The sequence below is a fragment of the Oncorhynchus masou genome, chromosome 31 (genome assembly GCF_036934945.1).
Source record: "Oncorhynchus masou masou isolate Uvic2021 chromosome 31, UVic_Omas_1.1, whole genome shotgun sequence".
Lineage (NCBI taxonomy): Eukaryota > Metazoa > Chordata > Actinopteri > Salmoniformes > Salmonidae > Oncorhynchus > Oncorhynchus masou.
The window spans coordinates 62069011-62087928 of NC_088242.1; the positions used below are offsets into that span (position 1 = coordinate 62069011).

Consider the following 18918-nt stretch of genomic DNA (forward strand, 5'->3'; position numbering starts at 1 on the left):
TGTTATATTATTTTTCTCAGAGGGGTTGAGAGTGCTGAAACTCAAACTTTGTATCCTCTAACTTAAATATTAAATTCACATTTTAATTATATTTATTTTTTAATGACTAAGTGTGAGCAGGATACTGTCTCCAGAATGGTGTAATATTTGATAACTATGTAATTAGTACCAAGATGATTAATCTTGGCTAGGTGCCTAAAATAGTTTTTCAGATACATTTGGTTGTATGACAAAGCACTGGTCACTAAAAATTGAGAATATACATTGTTTGAATTATAACAAGAAGCGAGGGGTATGGATCTGTCCATAGCTGTTTTGCGCAATGCTGCCCCGGTCTGACACCCACACAAAAAAATAAACATAAAACTGCATAGTTGTAACGCACATGCTTAATTTTGTTCTAATGCAAATGTATACCTGTGTGAATTGGTTACCGTCTCTTTGTTTGGCCTCCCTGAGCCTAACGTTAACTGTTTGATTCTACCACAGGGCTTACTGTACTGTACCCCCCACTTTCTATTTATATGCACATATTCAGCGCTGAAGGTATACCAGTGAAAGCCGAGGAAAACTGACAAAGGGATCGCCAAATCATTTCCTTGCTTGGGAATGACGTCCCTACAGCACATTCCAGTTATATTTAGAGCCTATATATAGTGGTCCCCCCCTCATCCGTTGTTGTACCCGCTTCACTGGGAAGAAGAGGGCTATCTATTCCCAGAGACAGGTCTTGAAATATTGATGCTAGATAGAATAATTCAATTCACACTGTCATAATGATCGATGTATTTTTGCGCAGATATCACAGTCCGATCTGTGAAAAACACATCGACCCAAAACGTTTCAAAACACAGTCTACCAACACAAGCATCCACCAGAACAATATATTAAGGTAAACTAAAAGTGAATTGGGTAGAGAATAAGTGAGCGTCTTTATAACGTTTATTGCCAAACTAGTGTAGTGATATCACCGAAACCAGTTGAAATCCCCTGCTTTGCTTTCTGGGTAAACTGTACGACGCTGCACCCGGTATCCGCCCATATTCGCGTCAGGCCAACCTCAGCTGAATCGAGAGTAGCAGGCCAAACGCTGTATCAAATGGAAAGTTAAATCGATTAATGTCCTTACTTTTGTCTGCTTTTTTAAAAGAAGATACATTTACACAAATGCGGCCGTTTCAGTGTAAAGTAGGAAATGCAGAGATCGTGTGAAAAAGGAGGATTATCTGCTTGACTTCTTATTTGGTCGCTACTTCGGACGCGGAACTCCACACGCTATAGGTAAAACAATTGGAAAGATCACTACACTTGTATCAATTTACACAATGGATACGGGGCGACATTGTGTCCTCTCGCCTATATCTTAATTTGAGGGTTGGACCTGTAATGATTTCATAATTTCCTGTGCAATTGCAGCTAAAAGTATCGTTAATACAAACTACGCCCAATTGTTAACCTAATGTCTGGCCCTTTAATGCGCAGACCTATGCGGTATTTATGGCGGCTTCAAACTCATCCGCTCTCCCATGAATGCTGCAGGTTCTACCGGGTTTACGCATAGCATTCAGTCCATTGTGCTAAAGAAATTTGCACAAGACAACAGTTATGGGTTCTGCATATGCTAGGCTTCTCTATAATTGTGGACCTACTCCAGTTAATTGTAGGCTACAGGCAACTCGACTTTATACAGTTGTAATATTAGGGTGTAGGCCAATCTAAGGTTGTACTCATCAGTTCACATGTACAGGTATTATTTAAATAATTGGGTCCTTCCACGAAATGAGTGCCTCTTGCGTCCCTTTTTGATATTGGACTTTTGTTATTTTTAAATTGGGCATAAATATTTAATTTCAAAGGCCTGTTATTAAATGGTGCCCTCATTTAATATAGACCACATGGACAATTCTATAAATTGGATTTTTAATGTGAATAAAGACATTTCAGAATTTTGACATGTCCTTAGATGCATCATGACTTGTAGGAAGATTAACACAATTCACCCAAACACTTCTCCAAGATTTCACCATCATTATGTTTAGTTATTTTGTTGCTTTGACATGAATGTTAGTGATTCATATAAGGTACAACAACTATTTCCATTTAACGGTCAACACAGTTACTTTAACTGTTAATATGGAGAAACTATTCCTTTAAAAAAATAGAATTGAAGATGTAATCAGTGTAATAGCGGCTGTGCTGGTTTTACTCTTTGGCATTTTTCTGGTGTTTTGTGGTGGAAAATTGAGCAGGTCGAGCATAACGTCAACCCTTTTACCTTGATAGACAGTCTAGAAATGTTTGAACAATTTAAAACATTTTGTGGAGCTTGCGTTCAATTGGCCCTCCTTTGCGTACAACAAGCTTCCATTCCCACTGTCACAAGGGTATTCATGGCTGATTTAAGATTAAGTTGTCAAACTAGCTCTCAAACTCTTCTTATCCGTAGGGTTTTCAGCAGTTCGCTTCGCCCAAGGTTGGCTGCATGTGAACTACAATTTACTGTTTTAACATTTAGAAACGTCAATAATCATCGCTTGCGAAACGGTTTTAGAAACATGCTAATATGCGCTTTGTCTTTTATATCAGTGAGAAATAATATTTCAAATAAAACCGATGCAGTTACTGTAGCAGTTTTGCACAGACTTTATGCTGTGCGTGCCAACAGTTACGGTCACAGGTGTTCGGGGCACTCTAGATAGCTAATTAGCATAGATGGCCACCTATGTTTTCGGTAAGCAAGAGCTGTAACATCAACCCAATAAAGGTGTGTAGTAAATTTAACCTTTTGTTATTATTTCTCGTTGGTAGGAAAAATATGGTCCTTATGTTTCCAAAACCGTACCGCGAGCAATGCGTTTTAACGTTCAGAACGAGCGTCTGGGCTTCTAACCAAACTCCCCCGACCAGAAGATGCATGTACTACCGTCAATAGGTGCTAAAGGTAGTTAATTGGTGTCTATGAATTGGTTACGGTCAACCATGCTACTTTATTTGGCACTTAATAGACACTCACTGTAGTCATTTTCTTTATATCTCCTCTTAAAATGGGAATATATATATATATTTTTTTTATACATGTGCTCTTTATGACAGAATGGTAAAATGTTGTGAAATGTGAAGATTTTTTTTATGAGTTACACTAAATACATGCCAATAGTAGCTAGTATTAGGCCTTGGTTGACGACCAATGAAAATGGCTGTTTGTCTAACATCAGATTATGCCAATAGGCAAGCTGCACAAAATGGACACAGTGGCTTTTTTATAGGCTATTTGTCTACTCTTTCACAATACTTTCCTACAATATTGGCATGTATTTTACAGTAACTTGTAAACAGAACTAATGGAGAGGTGCTTGATTGGGCATGACAACTTTGTTGATGACTGGTAATTACGGTACAGGTGTCATGACAAGCCAATCATGAACAAGCTTTCTATTTCCTGCAGTATAAGGATATGAAATGGGTTGACAATATTGCATCAACATTGCAAGCATGGATGCCTAGTTATTAGGCCTACTGTACAATAATTTTAGGTCAGTGGGAGAATTGATAAATCACAATTCATCTTTATTCACACGGTAGGCCATAGTTTCTGATGATTAGGCCTATAATGGCATTTACAATAGAAATAGTAAGCCTTTACGAGGGAGTACAGAAATGAGTGTAGACCTTAGGTAAGTTTAAAAAAGGTTATGAAACACAAACTTTGATATAATATACTAGCCTAAAGAATATATATACTGTCAAAAGCAAATCACTGCATACTACAGATCACAGAGGGACCTACAATGATTTTTGTTGTAGAATGACTTTGAGAAGGTCAATTCTGGTGAATTTTTAAAAGGACATTACTCCGAAATGAATGAAAATTAAATGATGTTGTCATCAAACATATATAATTTCCACCCTCCAGAAATGAACCCATTAACATGTTGGTTCATATTATCAGGCAGGTGTGCTCTTAGGCAATAAGGATTGTCACCTGCTGTAGCCCAACTGATGCAGCATAGGGTTGCACATCTGCATTTACCCCAGTGGGCTAATCATTAGCTAGATCACACACTCTAAAACATGATCTTGTTGCTAGTTAGCAACATATTGATGGCTTGAAGGTCCCCAAAAAACATTCCACTGGAACTCAGCCAAGGATCATGTACTATGAATATAATGTAGGCTGTTACACCTGTTACACCTGATGTGTTACATTTAGCCCCAGTTTCTCCTAGGCCTTCAACACCATTAGTGAGCACTATGCATAAACCATGCTGCTGCTAAAAGCTCTGGTTTTAAAATGGTGCAATTCACACATTTTGCGGTGTTGAGAAAGTAGAAAGCTTTGATCCGCTTTAAACAGTGGCCACCAAAACGACTTTTTCTAAGGTGTGTTTTCTCGGGACTGCTTTAGGAATGTTGTACAATGACTGGGCATGCATTTTGAGTGTCGAAGAATATGTTTTTCTCACATAGAATGCGACAAGCTGAAAAAAACATCTACCAGAAAAAGTCTAAAAAGGTATTAGAAATACATCAAAACATAATATTGTTGAAGTAAAGACCCCTGCCAACTAATATCAACACTTACAGTTGAAGTCTGAAGTTTACATACACCTTAGCCAAATACAGTTAAACTCAGCTTTTCACAATTCCTGACATTTAATACGAATAAAAATTCCCTGTCTTAGGTCAGTTAGGATCACCACTTTATTTTAAGAATCTGAAATGTCAGAATAATAGTAGAGAGAATGATTTATTTCAGCTTTTACTTCTTTCATTACATTCCCAGCGGGTCAGAAGTTTACATGCAGTCAATTAGTATTTGGTAGCATTGCCTTTTAAATTGCTTAACTTGGGTCAAACATTTTGGGTAGCCTTCCACAAGCTACCCGCAATAAGTTAGATGAATTTTGGCACATTCCTCCTGACAGAACTGGTGTAACTGAGTCAGGCCTCCTTGCTCGCACAGGCTTTTTGAATTCTGCCCACACATTTTCTATAGGATTGAGGTCAGGGCTTTGTGATGGCCACTCCAATACCTTGACTTTGTTATCCTTAAGCCATTTTGCCACAACTTTGGAAGTATGCTTGCAGTCATTGTCCATTTGGAAGACCCATTTGCGACCAAGCTTCAACTTCCTGACTGATGTCTTGGTGTTGCTTCAATATATCCACGTAATTTTCCTTTTCATGATACCATCTATTTTGTGAAGTGCACCAGTCCCTCCTGCAGCAAAGCACCCCCACAACATGATGCTGCCACCCTCGTGCTTCATGGTTGGGATGGTGTTCTGGGGCTTTAAATCTCCCCCTTTTTCCTCCAAACAATGTTGGTCATTATGGCCAAACAGTTCTATTTTTGTTTCATCAAACCAGAGGACATTTCTCCAAAAAGTATGATCTTTGTCCCCATGTGCATTTGCAAACCGTAGTCTTTTTTTATGGCGGTTTTGGAACAGCGGCTTCTTCCTTGTTGAGCGGCCTTTCAGGTTATGTCAATATAGGATTTGTTTTTACTGTGAATATAGATACTTTTGTACCTGTTTCCTCCAGCATCTTCACAAGATCCTTTGCTGTTCTGGGATTGATTTGCACTTTTCGCACCAAAGTACGTTCATCTCTAGGAGACAGAACGTGTTTGGAAGTCTCCTTTCCTGAGCGGTATGACGGCTGTGTGGTCTCAAGGTGTTTATACTTGCGTGCTATTGTTTGTACAGATGAACGTGGTACCTTCAGGTGTTTGGAAATTGCTCCCAAGGATGAACCAGACTTGTGGAGGTCGACATTTGTTTTTCTAGGGTCTTGGCTAATTTCTTTTGATTTTTCAGAGGCACTGCGTTTGAAGGTATGCCTTTAAATACATCCACAGGTGATCCATCAAATTTTGTCAATTAGCCTATCAGAAGCTTCTAAAGCCATTACATAATTTCCAAGCTGTTTAAAGGCACAGTCAACTTAGTGTAAACTTCTGACCCACTGGAACTGTGAATTATATTATATGTTTAAGTATAAAATTATAAGTGAAATAATCTGTCTGTAAACAATTGTTGGAAAAATTACTTGTCATGCACAAAGTATTCTGTCCTAACTGACTTGCCAAAACTATAGTTTGTTAACAAGAAATTTGTGCAGTGGTAGAAAAACGAGTTTTAATGACTCCAACCTAAGTGTATGTAAACGTCTGAATTCAACTGTATATTTAGTAATGGAGAAATTATTTGCCATTAAGTTTAAGAAACATTGCCTCGTGCCTTGTAATTCCATTACCAAAAAACCCATCCTTAAGATATTTTCTAATTTCTCTCCTTCAATAGGAGGGAAGATAATGAAAGTTCACAGAAGTAACAAGTAAAGGTAGACCTACCAATGAGTTAGGGTTTTTACTGAAATCAATGTTTATGAATTAAGTGATTAAAACTTGTAATTCTGATGGCAAATCTGTAACAGATTTACAGAAATTTGTAACAAGAGTTTACTGCAATTGAATTGGCTACAATGTGAAATCATAGTAGTCACAAACCACAGTTGTGCTACTGTCCTCCCTTCCACTGGCATACTGTTATGTTCTGGCATACTGTTTTTTTTCTCTTTGTGGTCAAAGCGAGCGGGTGAAAACAGTCTGAACAAGCCCTCGCTCGCTCGCCCTCATACACTACCGGACAAAAGTTTAGAACACCTTCTCATACTCAAGGGTTTTTCTTTATTTGTAATATTTTCTACATTGTAAAATAATAGTGATGACATCAAAACTATGAAATAACACCTATGGAATCATGTAGTAACCAAAAAAATTGTTAATCAAAATATATTATTTTATTTTTGAGATTCTTCAAATAGTCATCCTCTGCCTTATATAGTATCAGTCTAAAGTTTGGACACACCTACTCATTCAAGGGTTTTTCTTCATTTTTCATTGTCCTGTTGAAAACAAATGATAGTCCCACTAAGCGCAAACCAGATGGGATGGCGTGTCACTGCAGAATGCTGTAGTCGCCAAGCTGATTAATTGTGCCTTGATTTCTAAATAAACCAGACAGTGTCACCAGCAAAGCACCATCACACCACCTCCTCCATGCTTCACGGTGGGAACCGCACATGTTGAGAATATCAGTTCACCTACTCTACGTGTCTCACAAAGACACGTCGGTTGGAAAACAGAAATCTCAAATTTGGACTCATCAGACCAAAGGACAGATTTCCACCGGTCTAATGTCCATTGCTCATGTTTCTTGGCCCACGCAAGTGTATTTTTCTTATTGGTGTCCTTTAGTAGTGGTTTCTTTGCAGTAATTTGACCATGAAGGCCTGATTTCATGCAGTCTCCTCCGAACAGATGATGTCTGTTACTTGAACTCTGAGAAGCATTTATTTGGGCGGCAAACTGAGGTTCAGTTAATTGCCGATTTTCGGAGGCTGGTAAATCTAATGAACTTACTCTCTGCAGCAGAGGTAACTCTGGGTCTTCCTTTCCTGTGGCGGTTCTCATGAGAGCAGCTTTCATCATAGCCTTGATGGTTTTTGTGACTGCACTTGAAGAAACTTTAAGATTTCTTGAAATTTTCTGCTTTGACAGACCCTCATGTAGCCGGTTGAGAGAATGCAAAGAGTGTGCAAAGCTGTCGTCAAGGCAAAGGGTGGCAACTTTGAAGAATCTCAAATTATGAATATATTTTGAATTAACACTTTTTGTTGTTAATTCATGATTCCATATGTGTTACTTCATAGTTTTGATGTCTTCACTATTATTCTATAATGTAGAAAATAGTACAAATTAAGAACCCCTTGAATCAGTAGGTTACTTCTCCCGGCTCTTACTGATCGACACCCATGAGCCCCCTCTTTCCATTTATTGTAACTCGTATCCACGCAGACTGACACAGGACATCCATGGACTTTGAAACGTAGTTTAAATTTGGTCAGTCTGCCCTGGTCGTGATTTGAATGTCCACAGAGTTTGTTTTTCGGTTTCTGACTGGCCTTGATTTGGTACAAACAGAGACGTCCATGATTTGTGAACGGACCAAATCTGAACCAATCATAAACTTCTGTTTCACAAGATTGCACAGTATAGTGAAGAAAAGTAGAGTACATACTGTAGAATCCATGTACTGTACTGAACTCAACTGTGATGTTCTGTGCTGTACTGTGATGTCCTGTACTGCGCTCTTCTGTGCTGTACTGTGATGTCCTGTACTGTCCTGTACTGTGCTCTTCTGTGCTGTACTGTGATGTGCTGTACTGTGATGTCCTGTACTGTGCTCTTCTGTGATGTCCTGTGATGCCCTGTACTGTGCTCTTCTGTGCTGCCCTGTACTGTGCTCTTCTGTGCTGTACTGTGATGTCCTGTACTGTGCTCATCTGTGCTGTACTGTGATGTCCTGTGATGCCCTGTACTGTGCTCTTCTGTGCTGTACTGTGATGTCCTGTACTGTGATGTCCTGTACTGTGCTCTTCTGTGATGCCCTGTACTGTGCTCTTCTGTGCTGTACTGTGATGTCCTGTACTGTGCTCTTCTCTTCTCTGCTGTACTGTGATGTCCTCTACTGTGATGTCCTCTACTGTGATGTCCTGTACTGTGATGTCCTGTACTGTGCTCTTCTGTGATGTCCTGTACTGTGCTCTTCTGTACTGTGATGTCCTGTACTGTGCTCTTCTGTGCTGTACTGTGTCCGAAATTGTGAAACGTTGACGTCAATGATTTGTTCAGATTTGGTCCGGTCTGATTTCAACCAAATTTGGTCTTGTTTTGGGGGCGGAGCTCATTACAATAATAGCCAGGATATGAAAGGATGATTTTTGCATATTTCTACCTTTTTGTGTACCTATTCAGGATACATCACCATGAAGAGAATGACAATCATATACATTATGCTTTTCTGTATAGTACAGATCAGGGACCCATGATGTTATTCCGTTACCCTAACTGTAACAAATATTGTATCATGTCATAGCTGACACCCCACTCTTTCTACGGACATATTTTAATCTTAATTACGTGGAAGATATTTATATTTTTGGAAAACATCATCACATAAAAATTAACAGGGAAATTATATCGTAATTCTGTTACCAAACATTGCATCTACACAGTACTTCCAGTAAATGTTTTTGTGAAATGCTCTGTGTAAATTGTGAAGTAGTCCTTGTGCATAGAGCTGTATGGTTTCTTCAACTTTTGAAATCAATGGTTTTTGTTGATAGGTTTGAAAGTAAGACGTCCGAGTATCAATTATGTTACTTGCGTGTGGTATTGGCCGAGGAAAATTAAATGTGGACAACGATTTTTCATTAGATAATAATACAATTCCATAACCAAAGGTACCAGTGCTCAGCTCCTCGCTCTCATTTGGATCATAGGTGCTGGGTATCGGACATAATGTACAGTATTGTTAACATACTGTACGGTCGTGTTGTGTTCATCACTGATTGTCTAATATAGCATCCATGATTCGTATCATCGATTGGACAGTCTATTTTGTTGGTATGTTTTTTAAAATCAGAAATTACTAGGTGATTTGGTGACTCTATTTCCTTTTGTATTTTGAGATGCTACTCATTGAGTTAAATGTCAGCCTCAACTGAGAACAAGTGTTTTAAAAAAACATTTTGTAACATAACTGTCTGGATAGCAGTGTGTGCCTCCCTGTTGCTTGTTATTTCTGGGGTCGTAAAGTAACATCATGTGTGTCTACTGCCAGATCCCATTGTAGAGCTGTTACTCACAACTGACTATTGAATTTGTGATACAGGAAGATTTACGAGCAACATTTATGGGGATGATGTTTGAGGGAATTGTAACAGTAAATTCTGTTCAAACGATGTTAATTAATGATGTCGTCATTTTATGTGTGAGAACCTTGCTTGTGTCCTACAATATCAATGTAATAGGGTAAATTACGCAGACTATCTTTGCAGAATTCCAAAAATCACTTTCATGGTTTTACATATCTTCTCCTTCTTGTTGATAAGCCCATTTTAAACTATGTTATGATAAAATAGTAGAGGACATTAGGTCCTCTCGTTCCATTTTCTCTGACATCGCAGGATGAAATTGAATAGAATGTAAACATTCCTGTATCCACAGAGATCTGTGATTGTATGCATTCCCTGCAGCTCTAGACACACAGGATGGTCATTGTTGCAAATGAAAGGCAATGTGGAGACAATCGGGACAAAATCTAATTTTGCATTTGGCGGGCTCTGTGCACACAAGCACTTTAGAGTAGCTTAACTGATAAGGAATGAATACAACTTGACCAGATGGCTGTGAAGAAATAGTTAATATCAGCTTTATTCTGTGTGTGTGTGTGTGTGTGTGTGTGTGTGTGTGTGTGGCAAAAAAAATTCCAGGAATCTTCCAACTGGAAAACATGGGCATTTTTGGAAGGATACTGGAATTCTGCAACCCTATATATGTGACTTTCTTGTTGAGTCGATAGTTGGTGTGTAGCTCATGAAATGTTTATTTTTATATTCACTGAATTCCTGTGTCTTCTGTCCCACAGGTGAACGATGACCGAATACAAGCTGGTGGTGGTGGGGGCAGGAGGTGTGGGCAAGAGCGCGCTCACCATCCAGCTCATCCAGAACCACTTTGTGGATGAATATGACCCCACCATCGAGGTAAAAAGTTGTTTCAGTACAACCACGTGTCTTTTACTACAAGGCATGCCTGGGCGTCAGGACCAAAAGTTCCTTTGAAAAAAAAGTTGTGTACATTTTTTTGTGGCTGCTGCTCAGCCTGCACAGAGGACTGCTCAGAGCTTCGTGAAAAGTAACTGCAATCAGAATATGCAAAGAAATTGTGTGCAAATGCAAGTAAAAATGTGGCTCCTGATTCTGTTATTTGAATGTATGAATATAATATCCGCAACATGGTGTCATTCAGTTAGTTTAACATTTGTAGGTGGCTACGTGATGAAGTTTGACATGTCTGAAATTATTACTCTGGAAGCTAATCAATTTATGACTGCTTGAAGACTGAATGCATTTCTTAGTGCACATATAGTCTCACTTACCTGGTCATCCCATCCATTCTCTTTAATTCCAATACTGTTGTATTTCCTTTGGAACTTTGTCAGATGAGCAGTCTATGACCATATAGTTACATAGAGGATTTCAGAGCCCGAGTCGGGTAGACTGGACACCTATGAATATGTGCTCATTCATAGGTGTACAGTCCTGAACCATCCATCTCTCTCTTTCTTGCTCCCTCCTTCAGGACTCATACAGGAAGCAGGTGGTGATTGACGGGGAGACGTGTCTGCTGGACATCCTGGACACTGCAGGTCAGGAGGAGTACAGCGCCATGAGGGACCAGTACATGAGGACAGGGGAGGGCTTCCTCTGTGTCTTCGCCATCAACAACACCAAGTCCTTCGAGGACATCCACCACTATAGGTGAGCTAGGTTCTGCCACAACATCTGAAGTTCTACTGCCGATTGCACTGATGGCGGTAAGCCGGACTATAGTTAAACCATCGGACTGTAGATGCATCTGTTTCCAAGCAGACACAGTTGTGCCAACCATATCCTTCCTGTCAACTGTGTCAAAGCCAACATCCACTCTTTCACCAACCCTTTAACCAGGTTGTGTGTGAAATCAATAACCTCAAAAAGGAGTCCATTCCATACTTTGGATGACCAAAGCATTTCACTGGTATTTAACCCTTGCCTTCCCTGTCATCTTTGTTCACCAGAGAGCAGATCAAGCGGGTGAAAGACTCGGAAGACGTGCCCATGGTGCTGGTGGGAAACAAGTGTGACCTGCCGTCCCGGACGGTGGACACCAAACAAGCTCAGGACTTGGCGCGCAGCTACGGCATCCCCTTCATTGAGACCTCGGCCAAAACCAGACAGGTGAGGGACGGAGACAACAAGCTCTAGTGGGCTGTGTGGACACAGCCATGGCTCAAACAGCAACTATGACCTTGGTTTTTAACATGACGGCTATTGGCTAGCCTGGAAACCAGACTGAATTCAGTAAAGTGAAATGTAGCGCGATTCAGTCTGCATTTCCCGGCTACATTAGCTTTACTCCATATCTAGTTAAAGACAGATTTGAGACAGATTACTAAAACAGGTGAAAAATTTACTCGTTTAATTTTTTTTATGTGGGATAACTTTTAATACGCTGAAATGTGCGCTTCACCTTAATGTCTCACAACCTTTTATCTAATATTTTTGTTCCATTTCATCTTGGGAGAGAGAAAAAAACGGTCCTAACTTTGCACCGGGTGTAACTTTGCACCTTAGTAAATCGAGCCCTTGTAGCTTGACGCTTCGAGGGTATTTGCTGGCGTGAACACAGCAGCCATTCAACCATTTTCTCCACAGATCAATTTTCTTTATTGTAGCAAGATTACTTCTTACCAGCTGTGTCAGGTGTCCTTGCGATGGCATTTTACAATCATGGCCACTTCAATCTCACAAAATGCTGTGGTCCTCTTTTGACTCCCGAGCTGCCTTTTTGATTTGCGTTGGTATCAATCGTTATATGTGCTCTGTTTCTAAATGGTGCTTGGAAACGTATCGGGTAATGTACTGTACATAATTAAAGTCCCTTTGCTTAATTGAATTCTTGATTTATGAATTGCTGTGTCCGTGCATGCTCCTCTGTCATGGAAATGAGTCTTTCTTTCACCATTAGAGACTCCATAATCGATCTGGCATTGTTTTAATCAACAAATCAGTCAATCTTTGTCACTGAATCGTCACGACAGAGGGGAAATTGTCGGTAATTGTTTTGTGGCGGTGTGATAATCATGCTTAATGGACAGTGGGAAATGATTGTGTGCTGTATGGTGCACTATTGTCTGTTTGATTATGTGGCTGCTGGCTTGGCTTCAGTGGTGCGTGTCTGGCTGGTGCTGTGATGTATGTGGCGATTTGTCAGTCGGTGAACCTTCTGCTCTTTTTGCATCGGTTCAATCACAACTCCTTCTGGGGCCGCTGATTGGTCTCTTCCAGCTCACTCCTCCGATGGTTGAATCGCCCGGCTTCCTGGTGTTGCTCTTATACTGAAATCACAAATAAAACACACACGTTTGTACCTGTCATTCCCCTGTGAGGTTAAATGATTCATTGTTTTAAACTGTATAAAAAAAAATGCATCCTCCGATTTATACATCAGCCCTATACACAGCTAAATGTAGACTTAGTTGACATAGAATGTCAATACACTGAGTGTACAAAACATTAGGATCACCTTCCTAACACTGAGTTGCACCCACCTTTGCCCTCAGAACGGCCTCAATTAATCAGGGCATGGACTCTACAAGTTGTCAAGCGTTCCACAGGGATGCTGGCTCATGTTGACTCCAATGCTTTTTTCCACAGTTTGGGTGGTGGACCATTCTTGATACACACCGAATACTGTTGCGTGTGAACCCCAGCAGCATTGCAGTTCTTGACACACTCAAACCGGTGCGCCTAGCACATACTACCATACCCTGTTCAAAGGCACTTAAAACATTTGTCTTGCCCATTCACCATCTGAATGGCACACGTAGACAATCCATGTCTCAAAGGTTAAATAAGTATTTTCTTAGCTGTCTCCTACCCTTCAATAAGGGATCATCGATTTCACCTGTATTCACCTGGTTAGTCTGTCATGGAAAGAGCAGGTGTTCCTAATGTTTTCAAACACTGTGAGGAAACACAGTCCACGTAGTGTCCCTTTATCCCCGAACACTGAGGGGTCCACAGTGTCCCTTTATCCCCTAACTGAGGAGAGCTGTGTTTCGCACTGCAGAGAGTGGAGGAGGCCTTTTACAGTCTGGTACGGGAGATCAGGCTGTACCGGCTGAGAAAGCTCAGCAAGGAAGAAAAGACCCCGCGCTGCGTCAAGCTTAAAAAGTGTGTTGTGATGTGAAAGGGGTAAGTGTGTATCATCCGCGCTCCCTCCCTCACGTCCGTCAGGTGTGTATTTGTGGTGTGTGTGGGAGGGTGTCGTCCGTGTGATACCGAGCAGGGAAAGTGGTAATGTTTGCTGCTTGGTGGGTGGGATTCATCCCTATTTAAGCTAACCTCCTGGGATCTGCTGTGGGGTCTCCTTGAAACCAGGCGTCCATCTTAGTTTCTCCTCCTGTGGTATCTGTATCTCTGTGTGGGGTATGTTTATACTATCGTGGGTGATGATAATTTTGTAATCTGCTCGACTGAGACAAATCAGTGGTGAGAGACGAGGGAGCAGGTAAGATTGGATCTGTGTAACCGATGGCGATTGTGATAATCTTGGCCGAAATGAAGTCTTGGAATGGGGACTAAGGAAGTGTGATTACTAAGATGACAGCACGGAGATGTTCCACTGAAGTCCTGGGGCAACTGTGTGCATTGACGTCGCACATAACGTCCTTTGTTTCTGTCTTTCTCTCTTTCGCTGTCTTGTTCTTTCTATCTCACAATCTGAAATGACTTTGTCACCTATTGTATCAGAGAGGAAACCAATGTTGTGCTCAGTGAATGACAAAGACCTGGTTATTTCTGGTCCCTGCCTCTCTTTTGGCATCATTAATGTAGCCATTGTCCTTGCTGTTGTCTGCTGGGCCAGCTCATGCCACAAATCCACCTACCAACGAATCAATATGCAATGAGCACATTTGTAACGCAAGTTTTGTAACGCATGTTTGTCTACGTACTAGGCGTGTACACTGAAATTGTCACCCTATTCCCTATATAGTCAAAAGTAGTGCAATATATTGGGGAATAGGGGTGCCATTTCAGACATTTGCATCTGGCCAAGCTTTCATGTTAGTCACGATGAGAACATAAGGGTTTTTGAGAAGAGTTTTCAAAACAAACCTTAACTTTCTTTTCTTTTCCCCAGGGTGTCGATGATGCATTTTACACATTAGTGCGGGAAATCCGAAAACACAAGGAGAAGATGAGCAAGGAGGGCAAGAAGAAGAAAAAGAAGTCCAAGACAAAGTGTATACTCATGTGAATAATGACCAGCCCCCTTTTCAAGATAGACAAAAAAAAAATGTTAAAACAGTTCAAGTAATACATTTTTGTACATTACGCTAAATTATTAGCCTCTTTATCTTAGCACCCAAAATACTGAATATGGAAATGAACCCTATTTTTCTGCCTTTTTCTCTTATTTTGAAACCAATAAGCTTTACTTTCTGTTTAGTGCCAGTTGCCCAGAAGTGTTGGTCCAATAGGTTGATTATCAATTAGGAGATGGTAGACAGTAAAACGAAAGGACTTTATTCAACAGCCAAGTTCATAACTGTAGGACATTTTGGACAACAGAAAAAGCAAGCCTAAAAAGCTTATTTTCCCTCTGCTGGAGAGCATGAGATGCTCTTAACAGTATGGGGCGCCAAATAGTTGAATCCCATTCCATTGGACAAGGAGTAACAACTGGGAGGCAGGACCAACACTTGATTGGGGGAAATTCCAAATGTCCCGGCCACTGTGTAATAATGCCCATCCTCCGACTTTAAACTCCTAGATATGATTCAATAATGTCATGCTGTACTTGAAACATGCATGTGAACTTTACTACTGTATCTAGTTTAAAAAATGTCCTGGTTAGCCATTTTAATTAAGTTGTAATCTGTTAATGCTTTTTTGTCATTTGTGGGTAGTGATTTCCTGCCTACAGGACTTTCATTTTTGCATGCAATGTGTTCTTACTAGTCAATGGGGAATGGCACAGTGATACTAATACTATACGATACTGATACAGCCACTAGGGCCAGGAACGAGGAGCTCCTGTCCAGTTGGGCCACATAGGCTTTTATAGTGTTTCGGGCCTCAAGTCAATCTATATTCACCATACCTGATCTGATCTTTTGGGTAGAAACCAGTTGTTAAATGGTGGGAAACCTTTTCAACAACAAACTCTCCAGGTGGCAGGTATGACGCAAAATAGATGTTTTTTTTTTTTACATCGGTATCAGAACAGCAAGATTCTCAGTAGTGTTGAAGAGGACATGCAGCTCATGTTGTGTTGCTCAGTGGCACCGCATGTTGCTTATACAGACGCCTCTACACAATCCAGTGTCTCCTGTAGTTTTATCATGAACGTTTTAAAAGATGAGTTAATTGTTCATCAAGAGATCTTGTTTGCGTGATGAAATTCCCCTCATCTCCTCAGGATTGGTGTATTTTGTGTCGTGTTCTGTGTTTTTGAAAGACAAACCTTTCCCTTTCAAGTGATTTCAACACATTTTTACCTCTTCGTTAATCAACCAGTAAATCAAGATTGGGGCTTCCTTGTTACAGTGTAACATCCAAATTGTTTTGAGTGCAAACAAGTAGCAGGCCTAAATTAAACCTAAACTTTAAACCAAGTAATCTAACGATGCATATGTGTTATTCAGGTGAACTGTCTTAAAGAATAGTGAGTTACTGTCTTCAGATGCGAGACATAAGATACCCCATCAGATCCTAACAGAATATGCCTTGCACATTTCCCCAAGCCTCTGTACTTATTGCTGCCATAAACATACTTTCCTATTTTTGGATTGGCTAGATTAGGCAAAGAATCTTAAAGGCCTTTTTTTTTGTCCTACTAAAGATCTTCCTTTCTCTATTTTTTTGTTGTTTTGTTTTACTTCTATAAAAGATGCACCCCCGTAGAATCGTTGTCATGCAAAGAGTGTTCAAAAATGTATTGTTCATATAAATTTCTCATTCTTCCTCGCTAAGTTAGATTTTTTGGTTAGAGCTTGGGTGGGAAGGTGTTGAGTGGGTTTTGCTGGGCTGTGTTTCAAGTCAAATGACTGGTCCAGTCCAATAATCTTTGTCAAATGTATTCCTTACAAAGGTTATTGCTTCCTTGTGATGTAACTGGAGCTGAGGTCTGTAAATGAGGCAATTACCATTAAATTCATTTTTAGAGGAAAAAAACGTGTTCATTTATAAAAACACGGAAAAGTTGTTTTTTTCAGCGTTATTTCACAACCTTAAAACCAGGGTTTTACCTTGAGGCTTCTTACACATTGCCTTTTGTGCTTGCATCGGGTGCTTCAGTCAGATAGCCGCGGGATACATGTGAGCCGAGACTGCATTAGGCTTCTTTGCCACGTCTGTTCAACTGCTACAAACTCTGCTGTTTGAGAGGAATGAGATTCTAAAGTGAAACATAATATACAATACATTTATTTAGGATTTATGCTTTTTTTTGGCCCAATTTTATTACCTCCTTTTTGTTCCTAAAGTTAGATCTGAACTGTTAGCACATTTTGATTATAGGACGCCATTGTGTTAACAATACTGTATCACAAAAAGTAATTCTACCAAAATGTTCCCCCTCCCTTTTATTTTGCGTGCCAACTGCTGATTTCTGAAAAAGAAGTAGCATTTATACCTGGATCGTATTTTAACAACCTTTTTGTATAGTTGTTATACTGAAAGGTACACATTTTGTAAATTGTGCTTCATTTCTTTGGTGTGTCTAAATGAATGTTGCTTTAATGGAGTTTTCAGTACTATCTCTTTTGTGTATGATGGGACTTGGGAGAGTGACTGGGTCTAGGGGAGTGAATGAATGACCACTGTTGAACACATCCATAGAGAGCTCTCTTTGGTCACTGTGTAGAGTGGTGATCTGATCCCAAATCTGTCTTTTTTTGCCATGAATCTCACCACTCCTATTTAATGTGTAATAAAGACAAAACAATTAAGAGGAATTGGCCCTGTTTTCATTGCTCATAGTGACTTCTAAAAGTATTCACACCCCTTGATGTTTTCCACAGATTGTTCTTACAAAGTGGGATTAAAATGGATTTAATTGTCAGTTTTTGTCAACGATTTACACAAAATGCCCTGTCAAAGTTGAAGAAAAATTCAAACGTTTGTAAAAGATTAATGAAAAATAAAACACTCTTGATTAGATAACTATTCAACATCCTGAGTCAATACATTTTACGATCACCTTTGGTTGCGATTAAATTTGTGTCTTTCTGGGTAAATCTCTTTTGCTCATTGTTTTTAAAAATCTCTAAGCTCGGTCAAATTGGTTATTAATCATTGCTAGACAACCATTTTCAGGTCTTAATTTTTCAAGCAGATTTAAGTAAATTGTAACTAGTGCACTCAGGAACATCCAATATCTTCTTGGTAAGCAACTTCAGTGTAGATTTGGCCTTGTGTTTTAGGTTATTGTCCTGCTGGAAGGTAAGTTAATCTCCCTGTGTCTGGTGGAAACCAGGTTTTCCTCTATGATTTTTGCCTGTGTTTTAGCTCCATTCTGTTTTGTTTATCCTGAAAAACTCCCCAGTCCTTACAAACCTACCCATAACAGGATGCAGCCACCACTATGCTTGAAAATATGGAGAGTGGTACTCTGCTTTATTGAATTTGCCACAGACCTAACACTTTGTATTCAGGACAAAAAGTGAATTTCTTTGCCACATTTTTTGCAGTATTACTTTAGTGCCTTGCAAACAGGATGTATGTTTTGGAATATTTGTATAATGTACAGGCTTCTTTCTTTTCACTCTTAACAATTATCTGTAAGGTCCATCAGTCAAGCAGTGAATTCCAAACACGGATATAACCACAAAGAACAGGGAGGTTCTCCAATGCCCTGCAAATAAGGTTACCTATTGGTAGATGAAAAAATAAAATATCCCTATGAGCATGGTGAAGTTATTAATTACACTTTGGATGGTGTATCAATACACCAAGTCACTACAAAGATACAGGCTTCCTTCCTAACTCAGTTGCCGGAGAGGAAAGACTCAGGGATTTCACCCTGAGGCCAAAGGTGACTTTAAAATAGTTAGAGTTTAATGGCTGTGATCGGAGAAACCTGAGGATGGATCAACAACATTGTTACTCCACAATACTAACCTAATTGACACTATTATTTGAGCAAACCTATTTTTGGCTTGCCATAACACAAGAGTTGACTACTTATTGACTCAAGACATTTCAGCTTTCATTTTTAGTTAATTAGTGAAAGAA

The 18918-nt window shown here is 39.8% G+C and overlaps 1 protein-coding gene across 2 annotated transcripts; it reads left to right on the forward strand.

Moving 5' to 3' along the window:
• The first annotated feature begins 1031 nt into the window (after positions 1–1031).
• Positions 1032–17635, forward strand: LOC135524248 (GTPase KRas). Of its 2 annotated transcripts, XM_064951617.1 has the most exons (6): positions 1032–1281; positions 10500–10617; positions 11216–11394; positions 11694–11853; positions 13748–13872; positions 14822–14911. In XM_064951617.1, the coding sequence occupies exons 2-5, from the start codon at positions 10507–10509 to the stop codon at positions 13865–13867; spliced, it is 570 nt and encodes a 189-aa protein (XP_064807689.1). In that variant the 5' UTR covers positions 1032–1281; positions 10500–10506; the 3' UTR covers positions 13868–13872; positions 14822–14911. The 2 variants fall into 2 exon arrangements, with proteins under 2 accessions (XP_064807689.1, XP_064807690.1); XM_064951618.1 differs by lacking the exon at positions 13748–13872 and having other exon boundaries at positions 14822–17635.
• The last annotated feature ends 1283 nt before the right edge of the window (positions 17636–18918 follow it).